The sequence below is a fragment of the Dendropsophus ebraccatus genome, chromosome 2 (genome assembly GCF_027789765.1).
Source record: "Dendropsophus ebraccatus isolate aDenEbr1 chromosome 2, aDenEbr1.pat, whole genome shotgun sequence".
NCBI classification, from domain to species: Eukaryota; Metazoa; Chordata; class Amphibia; order Anura; family Hylidae; genus Dendropsophus; species Dendropsophus ebraccatus.
In genome coordinates, this window is record NC_091455.1 from 127,573,746 (window position 1) to 127,598,789 (window position 25,044).

General features: G+C 41.8%; 1 protein-coding gene across 2 annotated transcripts in view; it reads left to right on the forward strand.

Moving 5' to 3' along the window:
• Positions 1-25,044, forward strand: part of COL15A1 (collagen type XV alpha 1 chain) — a 226,451-nt gene that overhangs the window by 109,788 nt on the left and 91,619 nt on the right. For both annotated transcript variants that reach the window (XM_069958271.1, XM_069958272.1), the window contains 6 exons: positions 4,022-4,151; positions 11,639-11,757; positions 15,956-16,090; positions 18,418-18,444; positions 21,706-21,759; positions 23,085-23,180. In XM_069958271.1, the coding sequence (XP_069814372.1) occupies positions 4,022-4,151; positions 11,639-11,757; positions 15,956-16,090; positions 18,418-18,444; positions 21,706-21,759; positions 23,085-23,180 (561 nt within the window). The remainder of the gene's footprint in view (positions 1-4,021; positions 4,152-11,638; positions 11,758-15,955; positions 16,091-18,417; positions 18,445-21,705; positions 21,760-23,084; positions 23,181-25,044) is intronic.

A 25,044-nucleotide genomic window follows, 5' to 3' on the forward strand; every position in this document is an offset into this window, starting at 1 on the left:
GTGTCTGAGTTGCTATGGTAACCCCCCAGAGCCGCGCGAACACTCACGTGGCTCCAGGGGGTGAAGGGGGGAGTCAGAGAGAGCGGATCTCCCTCTGGCTGCTCCATACACATGGCGGTCGCCCTGACCGCGGTGTGTATGGGGTTAACTGCTCGGGGGGAGCGCGGCTCCCCTCCGGGCAGAGGCAGCGGGAGGAGACTGTGTGACACAGCCTCCTCCCGCTGCCTGATCGTTGCTAGGGACAGAGGGGGGAGGCAGGGAGAGAATGATGTTCCGGGAACGTCAATTTGCGGGAACTACCTGCATCCCCGGAACGTCATATTGCGGCAAGGGGTTAAGAGTATTAGAGAGTATTAGAGTATTAACAGAATATTAGCAGACCACTGACCATGCACACCATTTATTCTGTAGATCTGTGGATCTGTGGGGTCCCAACCAGTATGTCATCATCTATCCTGTTGATAGGGGGAGTTGATATATCTTTCTAAATAAGAAAAATCTTTCTAAATTCCCTTGTAACATCAGGATTTTTTAATGTTATGCCAGTTAGTTTGTTTTCCCTCTCCTAGGATTTATATTTTAGACAACAAAATTATGAAGTAAACGACAAAAAAAAAAAAAAAGATTGTTAAAAATATATTGGACATTTTTTCACATTTGAAATGGTGGCAGACACATGTCCTGTTCCTAGTAGATCCAGTTTTCTTCCAAGCTTTGATAAATGCAGATTAGACACATCTGCTAAATATACTCAAATCGAATTACGTTCATATGCATTCTCTAGATTTGGCAGTGTATTGTTTTGCGTTGGTGGTTATCCAGGACATGAGTTCCAGAAAATGTTCTGGTCTGTTTAACTCATTTAATACAGAAGTAAAATGGTCCATAATCTTACACACAGGTTCTCTAGGGTAGTCTTCTATTGTCACATTGATACATGTATAATATGACCCACTTGGAAACAAGAAATAAACTTAAGATGCCTGTAACTCTCTGCAATTAAACTAATGACCGCAAATATTTCATGTATCACCAGGCAATCTCTAGCAGGAAAGAAAAACTAAATTGCATACAGTATATCTCACAGCACACTGCTTGATTTCTTTTTCTTTTTTTTTTTAGAAATGTGTAAAAATCCATTTATTTAAAGGGCAGGATGCCAGACACACATACATAAAGTGACTGTTGTTTGGCTTGACAATGGGACTGCTTCAATATGCTGCTGATCTGAAGCAGCTTATTGTTGAGCGAAACCGCTGTCACTTTGTGTGTGCATCTGAAATTTTGCCCTTCACGTGTTTATCGATGGATTTTTACACGTCTATGAAATAAAGAAGTCACAGCCATTGTCACAGTCACAGCCTAGCATTTACTTCTTCATTCAAGATTCACTGTATATATGATAGGAGTATGACCATTAGTGACAGGATTTTACTCTGACCTTAGGATCTCGGTCTAGCCAGGTCCCTGGACTAAGTAGTGCCGATCACTGTGTTTACGTTGCAGACTTGATTTAATGTAATGGCTTGCAGGTGGCACTTCGGAATCATAGGTTTGGGGAATAAGTTTGGGTAGTGTCACACAAAGGAGGGAGTTTATCAACAAAGGCCATTTTTATTGGATAAAGAATTATGGAGTTATTTTCTTAATACTTCAAAGGGAAACTAATTGCTGTTTGGAGGACACAAACTAGGTGTTATGTTCCCATAAGGCCAGAGAAAAGTGAATGTACCACTTCTGTTAGTAAATAAATGTTTTTACATAACCTGATGGACGCCGCCATGTATAATCTGACCACCTCGTCCATTTTTCTAACTGCTGCCCTGTTCCCACTATTTGTGCCATTTTCTCTATATGCAAATGAGGTAATTTTTGTGCACTAGAGGTGGGCGCTTCGAGTGCACTAATATCTCCGTCTCTTGGTGATGGACTTCCTTATGCATTGATTAGCCCTGGCCTGGCTCCGCCACCCAGGGGAGGATGTATGGGTGCACGTTATGCAAGTGCATGGCTCCAGTGACCAAGCAACCCTTATTTGCATATAGAGAAAACACGGGAATAAGGCAGCGATTCGAAAAATGTACTGTGTGATGAGAATCTACATGATAAATCTACAAAAGTAATTTTCCTACCTTTATCCTCAGCCCCATTTTCTTGAAATCCTGTTTGTTGTTATTATTATGTAAATGATGTTGGGTGCACTGGGGGCCCTCAGTGAACCAATCCACCCTGTGCACCTGCTGTCTTTACCAGAATATTGAGGTAACACTGCAGGGACATCACTCTGGCCACTTATCACCGCAGAGGGCCAGATGAATATTTATTATGTAGTACCACCCTCAGTACACAGAACTGCTTAATTTACATATTAATAAATTGGAGGATTTAATGATAATGATCAATGTAAGAAAGTAAGACCACTATGGAAATGTTTAAAAACACATTCAGTATGCTGAAAGAGTATTACTTTGCAGATTTTCTGATCAAAAATCAGAAGCAAAAAAATAAACAAAGAAAATAATAGCATTATATCCCTTATTGTCACAAACTACAATAAATTCTAGCCATGTCAAAGTGTTACCGCCACTGTAGAAATTATTAGACATGTTATATAAACATGTAAATAGTTCTCATCTGTATGGGTCGGGGTGTCCAGATCCCCACAAATCACTAGATAGAGGCGGGAGACGCTGCAATACACATTAAGGCTATGTTCACACTGCGTATGAATCCGGCCGTAGTTCGTACGCCGCCGTACATGTGCGGCTGAAACTACGGGCATGGGAACAATCGACATGCGGCCAGATGCGTACGCACCGCGAACATACGCCCGCAGTACAGTTATGCTTCCTAGCTTGATTCGAAGCGATCTGAGGCAGGTCATTTACTTGGAAATCTTCGCCCAGCCCAATAAAACTCACAGAATCTTTTGGATCGAAAAATCAAGTTCAATTTGGCTGAAATAAGTACTCCGTACTGGAAATCCACGGCCGTGAGTTTCAACATTTCTGTCCTCAAACAATGGTCTTGTTAATTTTTCACAGCGCCGTATACGATCCGGCGGTAAGCTCATACGTAGTGTGCATTGTGTGGGCGTATATCGTATACTTTCAAGCGAACGCATCAACCTCAAAACTACGGGCGTATATTCGCGGTTCGCACTACGGACGGAAACATACGCAGTGTGAACATAGCCATAAGCTGTGTTTACACACTGGATTTTTGCTTAGTATTTTGGTCAGTATTTTTCAACCAAAAAAAGGAGTGGATTAAAACACAAAAAGGCTATGTTCACACACTGTTGAAATTGAGTGGATGGCCATCATTTACTGGCAAATAACGGCCGTTGTTTTAAAATGATGGCAATTATTTACCATTAAATGGCGTCCATCCACTAAATTTCAAGAGAGTGAACATATCCTTTATGTGGTTAAATCCACTTCTTGTTTTGGTTGAAAAATACTGACCAAACTTCTGAGCAAAAATACTGTCTGTGAACATAGCCTTAAAATGAATATATCACTAGGTCGATGCTGTCTTTAATGAGGGCACAAAAACTAGCGACAGAAATGCTGTTTTCTGTTCAGCCATTCTTCTAATATACAGGAGAATAGGCTTTGTGCTGTACCAATACTTCCACCCTACAGCTGCTTATTGACAGCTGTCTGCCTATACACAGTATAGGTAGACTAATGCCTATCAGCACGCAGTGTACTGGGTATTTAGAAGGATATTTCTTAATCAGCTGCATTGTACAATGTTATATATGTTATAGTTGATACATCATTCTGTTCAGCTTCTGTGTCACTAGTTTATGCTACAGTAGTTATGGTAGCATAAACCTACAAAAACCTACTGACAGAGTCTCTTTAACTACATATTTTATAATTCAGCATTCATCTATTCAGCAATTAAATCTACTTAATAGTGCAATATTGCATGAAATATCTGTAAACTATTCCTTATTGTGGCATATGATGCCGGTGGAGAAGAAGAATTATAACCAGTGTTTCTCTTTTAGCCAAAAGCAATAAGTGGACCGGTAAGGGCGCCTCCTACAGTTTCAAGCCACATTGAAGAGATGGAATACTCTGGCTCTGCTCAACCGTTAGAACTGATGAGTCATGCAAGCAATACAATCAAGAAGCAAGGTACAAACAATACTCCCTTAACTCCTATTTTTTTTTTTAATCTGTTATGAAAAGTGAAATTTTTTTCCTCAGCTCACATCTTATGACCTAGTTTAAAAAACAACAGTTCAATGATATCTCATGTTAAGCTTCAATATCATTTGTGTGCCGGATCCTTGTATACTGAACAATCCCTATTTTTTTATTCGCACATTGGATAAGATACAGTCTATTCAATGCATTCTTCTAGTCACTCACCTTTGTATTCATATTTGAAATGTAGTCTTGCATTATTATAGATGAATCACTGGTTCTTATCTCTCTTTTTATACACCCTTACATATTATTTGATTTTTCATCTGCTGCTTGACACTGGACACTGCTGCTTTGTCCTCATGCAATCATCATACCTTTTCTTTTCACTTCCTTGTTATAACATGAAAGAACATAGAAGGAATATCTCATTCAGTGACATACATAACATTTACATAGCTGAGAGAACAAGGAGATAAATAAAAACATCCATATTATTTTGTCTTAACAATTGTAGAAAAAAAATGTAATCAGTTTATAACATGTTTTTGTTATACTATATTAGGGCATTTCCTGTGTTTTCCATATGCTGTCTCTTGGACATATGCTAGCAATGTCTGAATTCTATACATTTAAAGCAATTACCCAGCGAAAAAATATTTTCTTGCAAATCAACTGGTTTCAGAATGTTGTTTAGATTTGTCTTTTACTTCTATTTAAAAATTTCAAGTTTCCCGTACTTATCAGCTGCTATATGCCCTGCAGTAAAATTTTTCTTTTCAGTCTGACGCAGTGTTCTGTCTCTGTCCATGACAGGAACTGTCCAGAGCAGGCGAGGTTTTCTAGTCAAATCTCTTTTTATTAAAACACAGAAATGTTTCACAGGCATTTAAACACAAAGCCCAACAAGGAAGGGTAGGTGCCACACAGCCCAATAACACAAATACAGATCTGTACAGGGTATTTTTAGATTATAACCAGTTAGGCAACAATCAGCCAGTAAACGGAGGCAGAGGAAGTAAGTTCTGGGCCTGATGAGACAGACTAGGCATGTGTCCGCTCGAACAGGGGATGGGTGAAACTGGGTATAGATACATATAACCAAAGGGGGGGGGGCAGGGTATCTAGATGTAAGTTAAGAGCCAGTAGTCGTGCTAAAATGAGCGCGTAGTAGTGTAGTCCATGGGAGCCAGAGGGATGTATGTTTATCATGTGTAAGGGAGTGCCAGCTACAGATCTCCTCCATTCGCCGTACGTCCTCCACTTTCTCAATCCACCTAGTCAGGTGGGGGGGATCGGTCGACCTCCAGTACAGGGGGATCATTATTTTGGCAGCTGCCAAGAGGTGGGTAGTCAGGTCCTTTTTCTTGGGGGTGTAATGAGCGGAAGGGGCCCACAAAAGTATCAGTTCAGGGGTGAACACTGGGATAGGGCCAGGCAGTTGGGCAATTAGCGAGAGGACCTGGTCCCAAAAGGGGCGGATGAGTGGGCAATGCCACCATATGTGGGACAGAGTCCCTCTGTCATTGAGACAGCGCCAGCATAGGTCTGTAGGTGAGATGCCGTGGTCATATAGAAATGCTGGGGTCCTATACCAACGGGAAAACAGTTTGAAGGAAGATTCCTGGATGCGAATGCAAGGAGAGAAGCCATGAGAATGGTTCATAATAAATTGGGACTGGCTAGGCGTAAAGGAAATCTGCAGCTCCCACTCCCAATCTCTGAGACAGCTCGGTAGCGAGCCTTCTGGAGGGGTGATGAGGCCGGCATATATTCTGGAGAGGGGCCTCTTAGGGTATTGTGGGAATAGGACCAGTCTTTCTAACCAGTTGATATCCCTTAGGCCCGTGGAATGGGTAGCATAGGTGTGGCACATATTGTAAATATGTTGAGACTGGAAGTGTTTAGAGGGTAATAGGCTGGAGACATTGAGTGGCTCATGTCGCCTAGTCAGGTCCCTAATATGGTATTTAGACAGGAGCCTCCATAGCAGAGGAGGGGGGTGAAATGTGTTAGAGGTAAGTGAAGGTAGGAGGTGAAGAGGAGTGAGGGGAGAGGGAGTGGAGAAGGCGACATCTCGGCCACATAGATCCCTCAGTACCGATAAGGTAGTGGCAAGTAGAGGGCAGGTGGGCAGGGAGGAGGGGCTCAAAAGGTGCGGATTCCAGAGCAGCAGTTCCTTGGCAGTGGTAAGCAAAGACAATTCCATGTCAATATGGGGAGGCCTGATAGGTGAGGTAGCATATCTAGCAAGGGACAGCCATCTGGCGAGGTGGGAGGCTTCATAATATGTCCTGAGATCTGGGAGGGAGAATCCGCCACACAACCTAGGAGGTGTCAATTTGTCATGGGCTATCCGGGGTTTACCTGAGCGCCAAAGAAAGCATGAAAAAGTTCTGCGTACACTAGTGAAATAAACTTTAGGGATGTGAATAGGTAGACATTGAATGAGGTAAAGGAATTGAGGGAGAATATAGGCTTTCAGGTAGTTCCTCCTACCCACCCAGGACATAAAAGGAAGGCGGAAGTGCGGAAGTGAGGTAGAGATCTTGGTAAGGAGGGGCGGGAAATTGGCTGAGAATAATTGGGCCGGGTTGGGGGGTATGTTAATGCCGAGATATTTAATACCTCTGTCTGGCCATAAAAAGGGGAATTGGGATCTTAGCTGGGAGATTAGGGGGGCGGGGGCGGAGACATTCAACGCCTCGGATTTAGCGTAATTAATTTTGAAGTCTGAGACCAGGCCAAAGTCTCCAAAAATATCCAGCAGGGCTGGGAAGGCAGCTTTAGGGTTAGTAATAAATATTAATAAATCGTCAGCGAACGCTGCTGTTGTACCAGGGAGCCGATCTTAAGGCCCTCTACTCTGGGATCCGCACATATTTTTTGAATCAGGGTCTCCATAACCAGGATAAAGAGGGAAGGGGAAAGGGGGCAACCCTGTCGGGTACCATTAGAGATGTGAATCATTGGGGACAGGGTGCCATTTATTTTCAATTTTGCATAGGGGGAGGAGTATAGGGAAAAGATAGCGGTGACAAAGGAGGGCGGGATTCCAAATTTTAGAAGGGTGTGTTTCATAAAAAGCCAATTAACTCTGTCGAAAGCCTTCTCGGCATCAGTGACGAGAAGGACCAAGGGGGTTTTAGAGCTTTTAGCGAACTGTGTGGCAGCTATCACCCTACTGGTATTATGTTTACCTTCTCGCCCCGGGACAAATCCCATCTGTTCCTCACCGACTAGAGAAGGCAAGACTGTGTTCAGTCTTGAGGCCAAGATCTTGGCCCACCATTTGACATCAGTGTTCAAGAGGGATATAGGGCGATAACTACCACACAGCTCAGGGTCTTTCCCTTCCTTGGGGATAATGGCAATATGTGCCTCTAGTGCTTGCTTGGGGAGCGGGGTACCGGCCAAAAGGGAGTTGCAGAGGGACAAGAAGCGAGGGGTTAGGATGTCTTGAAATTTTTTATAATATAGGATGGGAAAGCCATCAGGGCCGGGGGCTTTACCTGAGGGAATCGAGCCGAGAACCTTCTCCACTTCCTCCAGGGTAATAGGGGCTAATAAGGAGGATTGTTGGGGGGTGGAAAGAGAAGGGAGCGTAAGAGAATTTAGGAAGGAGTTTATCAGTGACAGGTGGTCAGAGGGGGTGTTGGCGAAAGGGGGGGGGCGTAGGTTGTACAGAGAGTGGTAAAAGGCTGAAAATTCTGTAGCAATGTCCTCAGTCCTGGTGAGAAGAGAGCCAGAGGGGGAGCGAATGGCACCAATGTGAGATTGAGTGGCTCTCTCCTTCAGCAGGAAAGAGGTTAATCGGGAACATTTGTCCCCATGTAGATAGAACTTACATTTAGACCTCAGGAAGGCTTTGGCTGTCTGTGCATTTAGCAGGTCCTTTACCTGGTTGCGCAAACTTGTTAGGTCGGACAAGGTTTGGGTGACTCGATTTTTTATGGAGAGATTCTAGGGTAGAGATTTGGGAAAAGAGAGAGTTAAGCAATTTCATTTTTTCTTTTTTCTTAGCCGAGGCTAGAGCAATGAGTTCACCCCGTAGCACTGCTTTGTGGGTTTCCCACAGGACAGGGGCGGAAATATCAGGGGACTCGTTCTCAGCATAGAACAATTTCAGTTTAGTTTGGATATTGTCTATGCAGGAAGGATCACTCAGCAATGTTTCATTGAGCGTCCACTGCATGGGCCTATGTTCAGCGGGGAATAAAAAGAGCGTGCACTCTACTGGTGCATGATCAGATACGGCAATGGAGCCTATGGCAGCAGACGTCACCCTTTGGCAGATCCTTTGAGACACAAACAGGTAATCTATCCTATGGTAAGAGTCCCTGGGGTTAGAATAAAAGGAGAAGTCCCGGCCAGTGGGGTGGAGCAACCTCCAGGTGTCAATAAGATGTAGGTGCGAGAGTTCTTTTTTTAATCGACTTAGTTTGTGGTAAGAGACGTGTGAGGAAACGGAGGTTGAGTCCAGTGTTGGTTCAAGGACCGTGTTGAGGTCACCTCCTATAATGCAGGTACCTTCTGCAAAGGTGGCGAAAATACGTAAGGTCTCACAAATTCAGGGAATAGGATCAGCGTTGGGGGCATACAAACATGCAAATGAAAACATTTCTTGTGCAATAGTGCCTTTAACAAAAAGGTATCTGCCATTGGGGTCGGTCTGCTGTACAGATAGAACAAATGGGAGGTGTTTAGAGATGCCAACACTAACCCCCGCTGTGGCCTTATCCGGGTGAGGGCTATGAAACCACTGGGAGAAGACAGCAGTGGGCATTTTTGGAGTGTTAGAAGCTCTAAAGTGAGTCTCCTGTAAGAAAAGAACAGAAGCCTTTTGAGCCTTCATGAGCCTAAGTATTTGGGACCGCTTTTGCGGCACATTCATACCCTTTACATTATAGGAAATACATTTTAGGTTAGCCATATTCATGTAAAGAAACGGAAGAAACGGCTCCCTCGTAGGGAATCCATAGGACCTTGGCCATGGAGAGACAATACTTGGGGGAACAATACATAGACAAGAGGGGGTTGGAGAGGGTGGAACAGGAGGGAGGGGGACAGACATATAACTTGTATATACATTGCAATATGACCTGAGGGCAGAGGGTCAACAGAGGCCAAATGAAATAGTGCAAGAACAACCTCTAGGAGCAGAGGTAGCTAGGGAGGGGGGGGGGGGAACAACCAACAGCCTAGTACTACTGCCCACTAGGGGGCCCACAAATATGTAAGAACAAACTTAATAGAAATATAATCTAGGGGGGGGGGGACCGGGTAATACAGGCAATGTCACTGAATGACAAAACACTAAGTTGAACGAAGAACTAGCAAGTGATCCATACGGAGAACAAAAACAAGGTTAAAGGAAAAGAACACCTGAGCCAAACCAGACGGACTGGATAAAGGAGCACAGCAGAGCGTCCAAGAATGTTCATCCATCTCCTTGGATGCGTCGGTCCTTCTTCTGTTTAGGTGATTTGGTTTTACCCTTAACGGACCAGGATCCGGGATCTGGTAAAGTGGGGAGACCGGACAACGGGGGCACCGGCAGCCAGGAGGGCATGTCCAATGGTTCCAAGTCGAGCTTATCCCAGAGCACGGCCAGGTCAGAAGGCGTGCGGACCGTCAGCATCTTGCCGTTTTTCATTATGCCCAGGCCAAATGGGTAGAGCCATCTGAAGGGGATGTTCTTGGACCGGAGAGCGTCCAACAGCGGTTTAAGCAGGCGGCATTTGCTAAGTGTGGAGGCCGCGATGTCCTGGAAAACTTGATAGTCAAACCCCTCGATGGATAGGGGGGCTTTTTCCCTGGCCGCCTTAAGTATGGCCGCGGCATCCGGGTAGGCAAGCAGTCCACAGACAACATCCCGGGGTGGCTCATCTTGAGCTGGTTTGGCCCGCAGGGCCCTGTGGATGCGCTCGATCCTGATGGAATCCGCCCTGTCAGCGCCAAGTAGGTCGCTAAAGATGGCGGCGGCTAGCTGCGGCAGGGCCTCATGTGCGTACGTCTCTGGAATGCCGCGTAACCGGATATTTTTTCTCCGGTTACGGTTTTCTTGGTCCTCTATGGCTAGGATGGCATCATTAAGGCGGTCACCATAGGCATTAAGGCTTTTAGCTACTGCAGAGCTATGGCGGATGATGTCGGCCTGGTGGCTCTCTACTTGCTCTACACGGAGGCCAATGTGCTGTACATCATGTCGCATGTCTGAGAGTTCTCTTATGATGGGGGCCACCAACCTTCTCATGAAGCTCTTTGAGACAGGGCCAACATCTGAGTCCTCTCCAGGTTCCGAGAAGTCACCCATGCTTTCATTATCTGAGTCGCGCTGGCACGCGGGCAGCTTCTTCCCCGTCGGCGCCATCTTGGATCCCGCTGAGGCAGGGGAAGCCGAGCGTTTGTTAAGGAATTTCTCCATATCTGGTTGCGAATTCTGCGCTCGGGGGGTTCCAGGGGTGTCCTTGTACTTGTTCCTAGTGGATCTTTGCATTTTGGGGTGTCCGGTTCCACCCAGCAATGTGGAGCCCCGTCGTGGGCAGAGGAGCACAGGGAAGTGTGTGCTACTCCATAAGCAGCTAGGCTCCGCCCCCAGCAGGAGAGGTTTTCTATGGGGATTTGCTCCTGTTCTGGACAGTTCCTGTCTCGGACAGAGATGTCAGCAGAGAGCACTGTGCCAGACTGAAAAGAATACAACACTTCCTGCAGGACATACAGCAGCTGATAAATATGGGAAGACTTAAGATTTTAAAATAAAAGTAAATGGCAAGTGACAGTGTTGTAAAAAAAAAGTCATCATATAGCTGTATTGAAGGGAATGGAATGGTGTCTTCAGTTTAAAATGACGTCTGTTCTTATAGCCTTAAAATCAATGGAATGTGGTGAAGTCAGTGGAATGACGGACATCCAATGCACACAGTGTAATAAATAACGGACATTGTTAGTGACGTCAAAATAATGATTATAATGACAATTATTTTTGGACGTCTTTTGCAAATGACGGACGTTATTTTTAGTTGTTCACACATAGTTTTTCTTTTGTCACCTTCCTTTCATTGTCTTAACAATTAAATTCAATGGGCTTTTAAATTAAAAACACACCCAAAGGACAATCATTCCACCTGAACTAGAATAATGTCCCAACACCCATTATTGCAATGATGGGCATCCAAAACGTGAAATAACGGACGTCATTTTAAAAAATCATAAACGGAACATAGCCTATTCCTGTAAAGCTTTTATTAGTGCTACAATTTTTATTATTATTATTATTATTATTATTATTATTATTATTATTATTAGTAGTAGTAGTAGTAGTAGTAGTAGTAGTAGCAGTAGTAGTAGTAGTATCATTATTACTACTTATTAACCTCTCCGTTATGTCACCCGCTATACTGAACAATCATCAGAGGCTGAAAAAAAAAATTCTGGAGACTACTTTATTTTAACTAATTGTGTTTTTTTTTCAGAAATAAACAAAGAGAATGGCGCAGAAACTTCAACACAAGAACCATCGGCACTAAAGACTCTAACACCTGAGACTGGTTCCGGGAGTGAAACCATATCTCTAAATGAATCTAAAGGCTGGGTAAATTCTGTTCCAAAACTGTGTGTAACAAAGCACACATGGCAGAAATTTTTATATTGCATATTTAGTTGCTGGGACAAAAATCTATGCAACAAATCTGCCCTGTGTGAACGTACAGTATCTAAAGCTAAGCATTAGAAATGAGTGAGTAGTGAAATATTTGACTTTCGAGAATTCGAATCGAATAGACACAGAGATTCGGCTATTCGAACGAATATTCGATCCCATTATAGTCTATGGGAAAAAAATTCTTGGCACTTGGAATCAAAAATCAAAATTCGACCACTTGGAGATCACCAAGTCCCCTATGAAACCTCCCTAAACGATGCAAACACTTCCGGAATGACACTGGGACATTAGGGGGAGCATGCCTGGGTGCATCCAACACCCCAAAATTGCAGTATAATGCCACTCTCTGCAGTTGCAAAGGAAAAATATTTGCAAACGCTTTACCGCAATATTCACACATTTCGTTCATATTTCTTTTGCAGCGTTACATACATGATTCTAATGTGCGTCTGTAGAGCGTCATGTTATTCGCGCGTATCACAAATCATGCTGTACGAACGTTACTGGAACAGTATGTATGACTTGCCTTTTTGTCGGCTACTGGAACAGTATGTATCACAGGCCTTTTACTGGGCTACTGGCACAATAGGTCTCATTAGCCTTTTACTGGGCAACTGGCACAATAGGTATCACTTGCCTTTTACTGGGCAACTGGCACAATAAGTATCACGTGCCTTTTACTGGGCAACTGGCACAATAGGCATCACATGCCTTTTACTGGGTTCTACTGGCACAAGAACTCCCAGGGTCCCTCATGGGCTCCCTGCATGGTGATTGGATTAAAAAAAGTGCGATGGGAGGGCTTTTGAATGGTTGCCGCGTGTTCGACACACTACTCGATTGTATTTGAATCTTTCGAATACCGCAATATTCGATCGAATACCTACTCGATCGAATCGTATTCGCTCATCTCTACTAAGCATGTAAAAATGCTTGATTGTTTTAAGTAGAATACAGAAAAGGTCAGGCGATACCTTTGAGAAGCTGAGTATATTTATTTGTAAGCTTTCAGGAGTCTAGCCCCCTTTATCAGACATGATGTTATACAAAACTGAAAAAAAATCACAGACTTATATACAGACTAAAGGGAGCTCATCAAAAGATTTTAGAAACTTTAAAATAACTAAATGCAATATACACAGGGTCTGCAGTTTACAACAGGTCAATAAACTAAAGCTTGTGAGGCGTGACAAGTGGATGGTAAGCTCTGGTTTGATTGTTTTAAAACATGCTGCATGTATAATTATTAGAGATGAGCGAATAGTAAAATATTTGATTCGATTGAATTCGATTTGAATAGCTCCCAATATTCGATCGAATATCGAATCCAATTATAGTCTATGGGAGAAAAATCCTTGGGACCTGGAAATCAAGATTCGACGAATCGGAGGTCACCAAGTCCAAGACATCTTTAGAAAATGATGCAAACACCTCTGGATGCATCTGGGAAAGCAGGGAAGCAGTATTACAGGGCATTGTCTAACAGACAATTAGCAATTGCCGGCAATAATGCCGATCCCTGTAATACTTAATATTTAATTAATAAAACAAAGTTTTGTTCTAAAAAAGTTATTTTCATTGTTCAATAGCTTAATTAAAACGAATTCATGCTTTTGCAATTAAATATACTGTTAATAAAAAATAAATATATAAATAAATGTATATTTATTTATTTACAGTATATTTAATTGCAAAAGTATGTATTTGTTTTAATTAAGCTATTGAACAATCAAAATAACTTTATTAGAACAAAAATGTGGTTTATTAATTAAATATTAACTATTACAGGAAGCTGTATTAATAACGGCAATTCCTATTGCCGGTAATACAGCTCAATGTACTAATTCATACTTTACTTTAATTAAAACAGCAAATGTTTCTTCTAATGATGCTATTTTTATCACAATAGCAACATTAGAAGAAACATTTTGATTTATATGTCCACAGCTGATTGGCTGAGTGGACATATAAAGAGCTGGTCACCGGCACACAGAACTCATTGTGATGGGGACCGGCGAAGAGAGAAGACATCGGAGGGTAAGTAGAAAGCTCCCCACCCCCTCTCTCCTGCAATGCACCCATCCCAGCAAGGAAGGGGGGTCACTTAACCCCTTTCTTGCTGGTATGGATGCAATCTGACATCAGTCTAGCCCCCAAGGGGTTAAGTGGCGACTCTTACTTAACCCCCTGGGGGCCAGATTGTTCAGTATGGCACTCAAAGGGTTAAGGGGGATGCAATGCATCCTCCTTTAACCCCTTGGGTGCCACACTGTAAGCAGCAATCTGTAAAGATGCTGCATACTATAAGGTGCACAACACCGCTCACAATGATGGTTTTTTTGTGTGTTTCTCCCTTTTTGTTTTTGAGATATTGGTATCCTGTGGGTTACGGCGGATTGGGTGGACTACGGCGATGACCAGCGGTTGTTGGGATTTTTTTTTTAATAAAATAGTCAACAAGAGGAGTGGGGGTGTTTTTATTTTAATTAAAAAATATTTTTCACTTGTGTCTTGTCTTTATTTCTTTACTATATAGACTAAGTAGTGGAAGCCGTCTAATAGACGGAATCCATTACTAAGTCGGGGCTAACACTAACCCCCCCATTATTACTCCAGTACCCAATGCCCCCAGAGGTACTGGGAAGAGCCGGGTGCCAGTGGTCCCGGAGCGTCAAAATTGGCGCTCCTGGACTGGGCAGCAGCAGGCTGGTAATATTAAGTCTGGGGAGGGCCAAAACAAATGGCCTTTCCCACCCTGGTGTTACTAGGCTGATGTTGCTTGGTTTTTAACCCTTGTTGACCATTTTATTAAAAAAAAAATATCCCAAGAACAGCTGGTCATCGCCATAGTCCACCAAATCCACTGTAATCCACAGGATACCGATATCTGAAAAACAAAAAGGGAGAAACAACAAACAGGAGCATATCACCTATCATTGTAACTGGTGTTGTGCACCTTACAGTATGCAGCATCTTTACAGATCACTGCTTACAGTGTGGCACCCAAGGGGTTAAAGGAGGATGCATTGCATCCCCCTTAACCCTTTGGGTGCCATACTGGAAAATCTGTCCCCCAGGGGTTTAAGTAAGGGTCCCCACTTAACCCCTTGGGGGCCAGACTGATGTCAGACTGCACCCATACCAGGGGAGGGAGGGAGCTTTCTACTCACCCTCCGATATCTTCTATCTTCTCTCTTCTTTCAATTAGCTCGGCGGACATATAAATGAAAATGTTTCTTCTAATGTTGCTATTGTGATTAAAAAAATAGCATCATTAGAAGAAACATTTGCTGTTTTAATTAAAGTATAGTATTAATTATTACATTAAGCTGTTTTACCGGCAATAGAAATTGCCGGCAATAATACAGCTTCCTGTAGTAGTTAATATTTAATTAATAAAACACATTTTCGTTCTAATAAAGTTATTTTCATTGTTCTATAGCTTAATTAAAATGAATACATACTTTTGGAATTAAATATACTGTAAATAAATATATATACATTTATTTATATATTTATTTTTTTATTAACAGTATATTTAATTGCAAAGGCATTGATTCGTTTTAATTAAGCTATTGTACAACAAAAATAACTTTTTTAGAACGAAACTTTGTTTTATTAATTGTATATTAACTATTACATGGATCAGCATTATTGCCGGCAATTGCTAATTGCCAGTAATACCGTGCCCTGTAATACTGCTTCCCTGCTTTCCCAGGGAGCATAAACTTTATTAAAACAGCTAAAAATTTTTTAGCTGTTTTAGTAAAGTTCATTTAGATTCGAATATTTGATCACATATTCGATCGAACTCGAATCTTTCGAATAGTGCAGTATTCGATCGAATACTATTCAATCATCTCTAATAATTATATCAATAAAGATGGATAGCAGACCACTGCTTTTCGTATGATAAACTTGATTTATTAATACAATACTGTCTAATTTTAAAATATTTTTTATTTTCTTTTGGGCCAAAACAGTGCACCAAAATGTGCCTTTTGTAACAGCATCACAATTAAGACTTCATGCCATTTCTGTAATGCCAAGCCTACTTCCCTAAAATGCCCCACCCCTTGTCAGGTAAGATGTAGTTTCTATTTTTCACTTTACTTAATCTTTATTTTAGGGGCAAAAGGGTCAGAAGGGGGAACCAGGAGAGTTGGGTAGTGTTGGACCACCAGGACCACCAGGAATAACCAATCAGCAAGCTCAAGTAGGTCCTCCTGGGCCACCAGGACCAGATGGGAAGAAAGGTGACCCTGTAAGTAAATTATACTGTATATTTGACACATTGTATTACAATCATAATGTGGTATCCCACCACGGGTGTTGCTATTGGTTACAACCTTCGCAAAAGCCTGTACTTGAAAGTGTAAGTGGTAATGTAGCAATACCAAAGTTGTACCACAAGAAGTCATTGTTGTGCACAACTGTACCTGATATTGTACGGCTGTAGGAACTAAAGGGTTATTGTTTTCTTATGTACCACATGGATCTGTACACCAATGAGAGTTCTTTTCTTCTTCTAACCTATCACTTTTCTCTTTACTTCTTACACACGCATTCCTCACCCACTCACAGCACAGTTTACACATGTTGTAGGAAGGAAATCACATGGGTGGAGGAAGTGTAGAGTCTTTTGCCTTGGTTCCTGTAGAGGAAGGACACAAGATAGGATGCTCCCTACAGTGGTCAAGTCGGGCCCTGGCTCCTGCCAGGTCTCCAGTTTGCGAGACATAGACAAAGTTTTCCCTCAAGTAACCTTATTACACACTATGCAGTGTTAAGTCACTACTAGAGAGAACCACCCCAACCCACGCTGTGGACAATAGAAAACAGTGCAGGACAGTATCCACAAAAAGTAAAGGAACTGATCCAGATAGAGCAAAGTTGCTAGAAGCACTCTATCTTGCAGTGTGAGTGTCATTAGAGAACTCTGACCACTCTGCTCATCCCAAGTAACAAGGTCTGGGGCTTGTGTCACCCACTAGGATGGGTCACCCGACAGTGATGGGCAATAGGTGGTGCAAAGACCAAGAAGTTAAAACACGGGCACAAGTATTCACTCTACTTTCAAGTATTCTACTTATACTACCTCTAAAGCTTCGGCAGAGCACAGTACTACATTGGGTTAGGACTCTCTTGACATCCTCCTCTCTACTCTTCTTAACCTTTTTCTACCTCTCAACACCTCTCTTTACTCCCACTACAGATCTCTTCCTGTTTCAAGTTTTTCGGTTTTTCACCAAGCACTGACACAGTACTCACACTTTTCTTGGGTTATCTCTCCTTTCTGTGGGTGGCAGTGCCAATAGTCTAGGTGGGTCCCTTCTCCACTCCGGACCACCGTGACAATTAACCAAGGGACCTCCAAACAGCCCGGCAGGTCACTATCCACAGGGGAAAAGGAATATCCAGCTCACTCAAAACAAAAACAGGTGTGCCAGCATACCTGTGTGCCCAACCGGCACTGGCGTCACCACAAAATACCATCGGGCAGGGCTATACCTCGGCCAACTACTACACCCGTGGAGTCACGCTGTTCCATCTCACTTGTGACCGGCCGTCTGTCTCTGCTCACTGGCAGGGCGGCACTAGTGTAGACCCGAAAGGGGGCCACCACAATAACACAAGAATAACATCACACAAGGTCACTATAATAAGAAATATTAACTGTAAGCCCTAAATTACAAGGTGGTCAAAGCTTTCAGCAAGTAATCGCCTTTCCAACTAAAATCATTTAGTCTGGATCATTTAGTTGTCTTCAAAAATGACAAAAATGTTCTGCATAAGAGCAGAAAATGTATTTGTGTTGGATTAATGTTGAGCTATTTTTTTTTATAAATTTACCCAAAGCTTTTCCTGTATGCCCCAACTGCCTAAATATTCAGAACTATATAAAGCTATATAGTTGTATCACATCACTAAGTTACGTGCTTCTTAAAGGACAACTCCGGCGACGATAAAAAAAAAAACTGGACTGAAGCTCCAGTTGGTGTCTTCATTTTTTCTTCACTTCCTGGTTTGAACTTTCCCATGGTGCACTTTGTCTCCTCTGATGTCTAACTCACTCTTTAGAACTGTTAGATGGCTTACAGCTTGCTCAGCCAATCAGAGCTGAACAACCTGAGTCATCTGTAAACAAATACACAGATAGGTTCTCCTAAAGTTTTGATAATGGGAGGCCAGTGGTCTGCCGCTCACAGGGTGTTCTGGCTTGAAAAGGTTGCAGAATAGTTTAGCAGAGCCTTTTTTCTAGAGAGTGCTTGCAATAGATTGCAGAAATGTTATAAATCAGCCAAAAGTCAGACAAAAATTGCTGTGAAAGCTCCATATAGCGCTGGTAGCCACTTCTTCTGGTTCTTTTAGAAACAGACATGTATATGGCTATAATATGGCTATCTAGACTGTTTTCACAACAGACTTTACAAAGGTCAAAAGGCAAAATGTATTCTTCCATGCTGCTGTACTCTTCATGTATATACAGTACAGTTTCCCAACATACAGTAGTAAACATAGTTTTGAAGGCTTATTTATATGTAATATGTATAAAAGCATACTAATCAAAGCATATTAATTGCATTTTAGGGAGTTCCTGGGAAAGATGGACTTCCGGTGAGTTGTCTTTAGTGTCAATTACATTTATAGTCATTCTTTTCATATTAGATATTTTATATTCATTCTGTATTTGAATTATGTTGTAGATTCAGATTTGGCAGCAGAATGTATGTGAAAACTATTATTGAATGAGTAGGCTGCAGATTAGATTCTGTTCCCAAAAATGGATAGAATAAAATTTTATTTACATTTAACTGCCTTCATTAAGAATATGCACATCACCATAAGTGGCTATCCTTATGCTCCTAATACAAGCATATTATTAATACTGGTCAGATCAAAGACATTTGTAAAGGCTAGGGGTTCATCAACAATTATTCTCCAATGCAATAGAAAAATAAGAACTTCCAACTTTTCCAACCTTGATAACCTCACGGTTTATACGTTTCTGAGAAAACACTGCAAATTTTTCCAATTCATGTCTGTTCCTAGATTGCCTCAAGCACCTCGTGTCCTATGCACGTGCAGGTCTGACAGCGGGGAATGATGATCCCTTGCCTACTTCTGTAATGAATTTTCTACATATACAGATAGTCTCTGTTCTAGAATTAGCATGCAAAAAGGAAAATCGATGTTACTTAGTTTCATAATACAAACAAAATTTTAGACCCACAGTCACCCATATACCTTTTAATGGTTGTTGCAGATCATTGCTCACAAGCTGGGCCACTCCATATGTGGGGGTGATGGCTGTATATTAAAGCAGACACTCACCTGAAACTGCTAGGAACAGATTTAACCCCTTAAACCCCACAGTCAGTACCGATCATAGGACCTGCAAAGCAATCGTGTGCTGGTTAGTTACCATGGCAGCCAAAGGCCTTTTATAGGCTTGCTGAGCTGCCATGTAGACTCTGCTAATAGACTCTTACACTTTACTAGCGGAGTGCTGATATCACATTTCAGTGCAAAACGGTAGTATTGCATTGAAGTGTTTAAGCAAATGATTGCTTATAAAATAAAATTCCCCTAGGGGATTTTAAAAGTGTGAACAAATGTGAAAACAAAAAGTTTTAAAAAAATATATTTAAAAAAAAAAATCCAAAATATAGTACAAATTTAAATTGCCCCTTTTTCTATTTAATAAATAAATACATAAAAAAATGTATACCTCCTAAGCTTCAAATCTATCAATATATAACTTAATTGATCTTGCTTGGTGAAAGGTGCAAATAAATAAATAAATAGATAAGCCAAAAATGTTTTAAAAGTAGTAAAACATAACAAAATGTAGGTGTTATAATTTTACTGACCTGACTAATCTAGATACTAAATTTAAAAAATTCATATTTATTTTAAATTTGAAACCATAAATACACTACCGTTCAAAAGTTTGGGGTCACATTGAAATGTCCTTATTTTTGAAGAAAAAGCACTGTACTTTTCAATGAAGATAACTTTAAACTAGTCCTAACTTTAAACAAATACACTCTATACATTGCTAATGTGGTAAATGACTATTCTAGCCGCAAATGTCTGGTTTTTGGTGCAATATCTACATAGGTGTATAGAGGCCCATTTCCAGCAACTATCACTCCAGTGTTCTAATTAGTGATGGTCTGAACAGATTCCCGCTGTCTGCCCGCTCCGTGGAGCGGGCGGATACAGCGGGAGGAACGCCTGGAATACTGGGATACAGCCTATGGCTATCCCACGGAGCGGGCAGACAGCGGGAATCATTACCAAGGGTTCGGGTTCGTACGAACCCGAACCGAACTCGGTTCGGACCATCCCTAGTTCTAATGGTACAATGTGTTTGCTCATTGGCTCAGAAGGCTAATTGATGATAAGAAAACCCTTGTGCAATCATGTTCACACATCTGAAAACAGTCTAGCTCGTTACAGAAGCTACAAAACTGACCTTCCTTTGAGCAGATTGTGTTTCTGGAGCATCCCATTTGTGGGGTCAATGAAACGCTCAAAATGGCCAGAAAAAGAGAACTTTCATCTGAAACTCGACAGTCTATTCTTGTTCTTAGAAATGAAGGCTATTCCATGCGAGAAATTGCTAAGAAATTGAAGATTTCCTACAACGGTGTGTACTACTCCCTTCAGAGGACAGCACAAACAGGCTCTAACCAGAGTAGAAAAAGAAGTGGGAAGCCGCGTTGCACAACTAAGCAAGAAGATAAGCACATTAGAGTCTCTAGTTTGAGAAACAGACGCCTCACAGGTCCCCAACTGGCATCTTCATTAAATAGTACCCGCAAAACACCAGTGTCAACATCTACAGTGAAGAGGCGGCTGCGGGATTTTGGGCTTCATGGCAGAGTGGCAAAGAAATAGCCATATCTGAGACTGGCCAATAAAAGAAAAAGATTAAGATGGGCAAAAGAACACAGACATTGGACAGAGGAAGACTGGAAAAATGAATCCAAGTTTGAGGTGTTTGGATCACAAAGAAGAACGTTTGTGAGACGCAGAACAAATGAAAAGATGCTGGAAGAATGCCTGACGCCATCTGTTAAGCATGGTTGAGGTAATGTGATGGTCTGGGGTTGCTTTGGTGCTGGTAAGGTGGGAGATTTGTACAAAAGGGATTCTGAATAAGGAAGGCTATCACTCAATTTTGCAACGCCATGCCATACCCAATGAACAGCGCTTGATTGGAGCCAATTTCATCCTACAACAGGACAATGATCCTAAACACACCTCCAAATTGTGCGAGAACTATTTACAGCAGAAGCAGGCAGCTGGTATTCTATCGGTAATGGAGTAGCCAGCGCAGTCACCAGATCTGAACCCCATTTGTTGTGGGAGCAGCTTGACCGTATGATACGCCAGAAGTGCCCATCCAACCAATCCAACTTCTGGGAGCTGCTTCTAGAAGCGTGGGGTGCAATTTCTCCAGCTTACCTCAACAGATTAATAGCTAGAATGCCAAAGGTGTGCAATGCTGTAATTGCTGCAAAAGGAGGATTATTTGACGAAAGCAAAGTTTGATGTAAAAACAATGTTATTTCAAATACAAATCATTATTTCTAACCTTGTCAATGTCTTGACTCTATTTTCTATTCATTTCACAACGTATGGTGGTGAAGAAGTGTGACTTTTCATGGAAAACACAAAATTGTTTGGGTGACCCCAAACTTTTGAACGGTAGTGTAATTTCTTATGGTTTTGTATTGCATTTTATGAGAGCATGAAGGGTATCATGACAAGAAGTCGATGGAAAAATAAAAGAGGTAAAATGTTTTATTTGTCACTAAGGAGCTAGAACTGTATTCCTTTTTTATATTTTATAAATTTTTATTTTAGGGTGAAAAAGGTATTTCTGGACTCCAGGGTTCACCGGGTACTAAGGGAGAAAAGGTATATTGTCTGTTCATGATAGAACTAAACTAAAACTAAATGCCAAGGTGCCATATCGACTTTAAGGCTATTTTCACACTACACATTATTTTAGGACAAGAACGGCTGTTGTTGCCGATTAAAACAATGGCGGTTCTTGTCATAGAATAATGTGCTGCATTGAAATCAAGGCAAAACAATGGCCATTGTTCACACAGTTGTATTGAGCAATGTCAGATGTTATATACGGCCGTGGAACTAACCTGTTAAATTTTTCCGGACGTTTCTTGCCAACAGTAGCCGAAAATAATTGACAGTTCACACAGCATGGCTGTTATGCCAGCTGTACTGTGCATGGAAATCAATGGTTAATTGATTTCCATGCACACCTATACGACTGTCAGATTTGAATGTGCTTTAGATAATATTTTCGCTGCCGATATGGCAGTATCAGCCGGAGGAACATGTAAAACAGCGGCTGTTGTTTGACACTGTAAACGACGACCGAGTCAAACAACAGCTGCTATATTACGCAGTGTGACTATTGCCTAATACAAGACATTAGCTGTTTATTGTGTTCTCAAAAGTTTGCAAGTTTTTACTGATCTGCACCAGGCACAGGCTTTGGGAATATCGCACAATCAGCAGTCTTATTGACAACATCCACTAATAAGCTGAGCCGTAGTGTTAAGTCTGTAAAATGGCAAACCCTAAATCCTTTTACTCTAGTGCTCACCACCACAGTGGTTCTGGTTCAGTGGTACCCTCAATCCTGCTGGTAGGGGCTGTAGCTGGCTGGTATTATTAGGCTGGGAAAGGCCAAAATAAATGACCCATCCCACCCTGGTGTTACTAGGTTTCTGCTGTTTGGCTTTTACCTGGTTGGTTATGGAAAAGAGGGGGTACCCTACAAGCTTCTTTTTTTTTATTAACAGTGTGTAGGCCCCCATTTTTTCCACAAGTAGCCAGGTAAAAAAAAAACTGCATTAATGTATTGTGTGAACTGTAAAGTTTGGGAAAGGAGGCATAATGCAAAATTCCAATCCATTAGCGTACCAAGATATTTAGAAAAATTGTATGCTTCCAGCTTTTGGGAACAGTTTGGGGAAGGTATTGTTTTGTTCAGCCCTCTCTTTCAACATCAGTTTCTGATCTTCTGGATGAATGGGCACAACTTCTTACACACACACTTGAAATCACGTCATAACTGCAATAGGAAACCAACTCGATTTTAAGGCCTATGTTTGTCAGATGTAAATGACCTGTCCAACTAAAACTGCAACATATATGTAATGGTGGGTTGTAAATTGTTGGTGGTTTCATATATTGAAATTTGCTTTTTTCAGGGTGATTCTGGTATCGGACTTCAAGGACCTCCTGGTATTCCAGGACCACCAGGGCCACCAGGTCCTCCAGGGCCACTCAACACACTAAAACAATTAGTAAGTTATAAAGGATTTATAGGCTATATCGCAGTTTATGAATATTTAGTTACAAAAATCCCTCTGTAATATTATATTATCCTTCTCTGTGCTCATTACTTTACACGGTTTAGTCTCAAATTGTTACAAAAGTAGGAGTGTTATAAAACATACCATTTATTATTACGTATGATAGAACCAATGTATACATGTTCTGGTCCTTCTGGACAAATGTTACTCATTCTCTAAAAGGGCAAAAACCGTAACCTGACCTCCTATATGTCCTCACTCCTCCCTACATGTTTAAGCCCCCACTCAACTTGCCTGCTCAGGGGAGCTAGAGACTGGGCACAAAGGATGCAAAACAACGCACAACTATGGTCAATACGATTTGTCAATACCAACAACAGTTGGAGACACTGCACCTCTGATATTAGATGTCTCTTCAGAATTGCATAAGGTGCATGTGGCAAAGCAGCATAAGATACAAATAGATATGCCAGAATAGTAAGATCTAAAGTGAAGTTACCCCTTAACAACAGTGGGCGTACATGTTTGCCCCTGCTGTGTGAGCCTTAACGCTAATGGGCATACACGTACGCCCTGCCGGAGGGAGGGGGCGCACTATGGAGCGAGTTTAGAAGCTGAACTCACTTAAAGGAGGAATCTGGCGAAAATATTTATGAAAGTATTATATTGCCTCAAAAAAGTTACACAAATTACCAATATACACTTATTACGGAAAATGCACATAAAGTGCTTTTTCCCTGCACTTACTACTGTATCAAGACTTCACTTCCTGGATAAAATGGTGATGTCACGACCCGACTCCCAGAGCTGTGCGGGCTGTGGCTGCTGGAGATGATGATGGCAGGGGGACACTAAGGGACACAGGGCACTGGAGGGACACTGAGCATCCCTCTGCCATCATCCTCTCCAGCAGTCACAGCTCGCACAGCTCTGGGAGTCGGGTTGTGACATCCCCATTTTATCCAGGAAGTGAAGCCTTGATGCAGTAGTAAGTGCAGGGAAAAAAGCACTTTATAAGCATTTCCCATAATGAGTGTATATTGGTGATTTGTATAACTTTTTTTGGGGGGGGGGCAATACAATACTTTAATAAAAATTTTCGACAGACTTCTCTTTTAATAGCGGGTGGGGACGCGATTGCGTAGCAGCCCTACATTAACCCTTTGAACGCCGCAATTACGCTGCAGCATTTAAGTGTAAGTGACGGGAGCAGATCCTGTCACTTACCAATTGGGGCCCCTGCAGCGTCTGCAGGGGTCCCGATTGCAAGGCCTGACTGCCAGAGGTATACAGCTTACCTTTGTGCAGTCTGATCTTCTGTCTTCTAATAGAGTCTGCCTCAGAAGATTACAGAATGCACTGATCCCTGCTATGCTATGACACAGCAGTGATCAGTGAATGCAATCTAATGTGTGTATGTTATAGTTCCCTAGGGGGGCCTAAAAAGTGTAAAATAATAAATAAATAACTGTTTTAAGAAATGCCCCAAAGCCCCTCCCCAATTAAAGTCTAAATCACACCCCTTCCCATTTTATAAATAAAACACATACAAATAATAAAATAAACATAATATTTACTGTAACATGCCTAATTGTCCGACCTATTAAAATAAAACAATATTATTCCTGCACGGTGAACGGCATGAACAAAAAGCTGTAAAAATAAAGTCAGGATTGCTGATTTTTTTATAACATTTTATTTATAAAAATTAATAAAAAATGATTGATAAGTCCAAGCTAAACAGATGTGATACTAATAAAAACTAGAGATCGTGGCAAAAAAATATGCCTCATACAGCCTCGTAGGTGATAAAATAAAAGTGCTATAAGAGTCACAATAGGGCCATTGTAATCAC